General features: G+C 33.3%; 1 protein-coding gene across 1 annotated transcript; it reads left to right on the forward strand.

Annotated features, from left to right (window-relative positions):
* Positions 1-506: 506 nt before the first annotated feature.
* On the forward strand, positions 507-3,011 carry LOC108457800 (tropinone reductase homolog At5g06060-like). The gene is made up of 5 exons (XM_017756947.2): positions 507-811; positions 1,043-1,250; positions 1,703-1,919; positions 2,346-2,452; positions 2,599-3,011. Exons 1-5 carry the CDS (start codon positions 717-719, stop codon positions 2,794-2,796), a joined length of 825 nt encoding a protein of 274 aa, XP_017612436.1. The 5' UTR covers positions 507-716; the 3' UTR covers positions 2,797-3,011.
* Positions 3,012-3,456: the final 445 nt, after the last annotated feature.

Consider the following 3,456-nt stretch of genomic DNA (forward strand, 5'->3'; position numbering starts at 1 on the left):
TATGAAAATAAATCCTATTATTTTTTTTTGGAGTTTTCACGCTTGAAAAAGAAAATTTAAAGCGTATTTCTCAAATTATTGGTCCAATGCTGGAAGTAGCCTTTTCCCTTGAACAAGATACCTAATATTTACGACGCCCTAGTAGATAAGGGTCGAGATACTGTCGGTCAACAAATTAATGTACTTTGTGAAGTACTTTAATTATTAGGAAATAATTGAGTTAGAGTTGTAGCTATAAACGCTATAGATAGTTTAACGAGAGGAATGGAAGTAATTGACACAGGAGATCCTTTAAGTGTTCTAATCGATAGAGTAACCTATGACGAATTTTTAACGTACTTAGAGAGCCCATTAATAATTTAGGTCCGGTAGATACTCGCACAACATCCCCTATTCTTAAATCCGCACTCACTTTCTCACAATTAGATACAAAATTATCTATTTTTGAAACAGTAGTCCATCGTTAATCACTATAACCATGTGTCTAAACCCAAATTAACCATTATAACCATGTCTCTAAACCCTAGTTAATCATTGCAAGGTGGGAAAAAAGTGTAATCTGACTTGGATTTCAAAAAGATTTGTCTTTTTCCTTTTTTTTTAGAAAAAGATTTATCAACAAAACCAGAGTCCAAATTCCATATAAACACTTGCAGCTGGGTGAGAGAAAGCGAGAGAAAAAGAAAATCAATTTTTTTATTCGAAAAAAGATATCCATGGCAGAGACAGCAATCAACTCTAAGCCTAAAAACTCAAGATGGTTTCTCAATGGAATGACTGCCCTTGTCACCGGTGGCACTCGAGGAATTGGGTTGGTTCTTTCTCACTATTTTCTCTTATCATTTCCTTTTTATTTTCCCTAAAAAGTTTTTTTTTTTTGGATGAAACCCGATGTTCGATTTTTTTTTTTACTGATTGTTTTATGTTTGATTTCCAATATTTATCTGATTATTTGCTTTAAATGGTCAAAAGTTTTGATTTTTAGATAAAACCCAATGTTTAAAGTTGTATTTTTATTTTGTTTTCTGGTTGTTGCTTCAAGGCATGCTATAGTGGAAGAACTTGCAGGGCTTGGGGCTTCTGTTTACACATGTTCAAGGAATGGAGATGAGTTGAATAAGTGTTTGAAAGAATGGGAAAGCAAAGGGTTTTTGGTTAATGGGTCAGTTTGTGATGCCTCGTCTAAAGACCAAAGGCTGAAACTGATAGACAACGTTGCCTCTGTTTTCAATGGGAAGCTTAACATTCTTGTAAGTCCCTTTGCCAATGTTTACCTTGTCTTGTAGACATTTATATGGATCATTTTGGGTCTTTATGTATGATTCTAATGATTTTGCCATTACTTCTCTTTAATTTGTTAAAATCTGTACATATGTTCTTATGTTGTTATGCGAATTTTTTGATTAGACACAACATTTACCTAGCCTTTTTATACTTGCCTAGGATCTAAGGTTTCTAGTGAATAGATTTGATTGAAGTCTCAATACCCTCCAAATACAAATACATGTAAAATCTTTTTAAAAAAATTATACATACCATGTATCAGACACTTTTCTGTATCTAACACTCACCTCCAAATCTGTTCATAAGCTGTAAATCATTTGATGAATATGATGCTCTTATCAAACGTGTCGTGTTTATATACTGCTTTCGTACTTATCGAATGTGCTGTGTTGTATTTTTGTATCGTGTCGGAGTGTAGGTCAATAATGTGGGAACAAACATCAGGAAGCCAACAGTTGAGTACACCGCGGAAGAATATTCAAAGCTGATGTCAACAAACTTCGAATCTTCATACCATTTCTGCCAACTTGCGCATCCACTTCTAAAAGCATCTGGAAAAGGCAGCATTGTGTTTATTTCGTCTGTTGCAGGTTTAACCCATGTTGGCAGTGGATCCATTTATGCACCAACTAAAGGTAACTTATTTTCTTAACTGGCCCTTCTCTACCTCCTATTTGAATATTAATACTTTGATATCCACTATTTGAATTCGCATTACTTGTATGGATAATGAATTTGAATATCCAAATCCTCATCCATTATCCACTTATTTGTTAAATGCAGATATTTTTAAAATGTAGGCTTAACTTATACCAAATAATGATTTAATGGATTTCGGTATTGGATAGTTAATGTTATTTAATTTAGATTTAGATAGTAATATTCGGAGTTAATGAAAACAATAAACGAATTGTTATGTGAATTTGGGTTCAAATATTTCATAAAAAATGCAGATATTCAGTCTACTGCATTCTCAAATTTTGTAAGTTATTTTTTATATATTTGGAAGATCATACCCTCACTCCATGCTCGAATAATGTCTGGTATTTGTTGTTTGGCAGCTGCTATTAATCAGCTCACAAAAAGCTTGGCCTGTGAATGGGCAAAGGATAATATCAGGACCAACTGTGTTGCTCCCTGGTACATCAGAACCTCACTTGTTGAACGTGTAAGGTTTCCCATTTTTATTCATTCATTTATCGCCATTTTATAGGGTTTATTTATATGTTTTGCATCTTATTTTCTGTGACTTCTGACAGATTAACAAAATAGTGATTAGTCCTTTCTGTTGCTGTTATATATGTGTTTACACAGTTGCTTGAAAAGAAAGAATTTATGGAAAAAGTAATATCTCGAACGCCACTTGAACGGATTGGAGAACCAGAAGAAGTGTCATCAATGGTAGCATATCTTTGCCTTCCGGCTGCTTCTTACATCACTGGACAGATCGTTTCTGTGGATGGAGGATTTACAGTGAATGGCTTCAATCCTTCAGTTGATCTTTTATCATAGTTTCTAATGCTAATACATAAATGTTGGACAAAACTACTATACTAGAAAATGAGTGAGGGTATGATCTCGTATTTGATTTTATTTTCCTTTCTTTTTGCTTTGCGAGTTCTCCTCTCAACTCTCTGGCTGTGTTGGTTTCTATGGTGGATTTTGGGATTGGGGTGTTTATTTGCATTGTTACTTTTAATATTATTTACAGCTTTATTGCAGTTAAATGGCAGATATTTGCTTGAATTCACAACATTCAAATTCGATCTTGAATGTTGTATCATCGTTATTAATATTTTATGTGTTATGTGTTGAAGTAATTAAGATGTAAACGAGAGATTTGTGCTCCCATCATTCAAAATTGATTTGAAATTGTCTCAAGTTTTATCTCAAAGAGTACTCGCCATTTTTTTTGTCTGTGTAACAACCAATGTAGTGCAGTACGTCTTTAAATTTACTTCTGCAACATATGGAGAAACCAATTTACTTGAAGTCTTAGTGATTTAGTGAAACACTCTAATAGAACTAGAGTTATCAGAGTAATTATTGTAAATACACAATGAATAGAGAAGTATAGAGTTTGAATCCTTTTGGACTCTTATTTTGTAGATAGACACTGTCGTAATCATTTTTTTGAAAAAAACGGGAATTGACTTAGGTTTTGGAAATGAA

The sequence above is a fragment of the Gossypium arboreum genome, chromosome 4 (assembly GCF_025698485.1).
Source record: "Gossypium arboreum isolate Shixiya-1 chromosome 4, ASM2569848v2, whole genome shotgun sequence".
In the NCBI taxonomy this organism is placed as follows: Eukaryota; Viridiplantae; Streptophyta; class Magnoliopsida; order Malvales; family Malvaceae; genus Gossypium; species Gossypium arboreum.

What these genes read in the sequence shown, in the direction of transcription:
- LOC108457800 (XM_017756947.2), top strand. Translation starts at nt 717, where the DNA reads ATGGCAGAGACAGCAATCAACTCTAAGCCTAAAAACTCAAGATGGTTT. An exon ending in GGTGGCACTCGAGGAATTGG is followed by an intron (nt 812 to 1,042) that starts GTTGGTTCTTTC and finishes TGTTGCTTCAAG; the next exon opens with GCATGCTATAGTGGAAGAAC. An exon ending in ATGGGAAGCTTAACATTCTT is followed by an intron (nt 1,251 to 1,702) that starts GTAAGTCCCTTT and finishes GTCGGAGTGTAG; the next exon opens with GTCAATAATGTGGGAACAAA.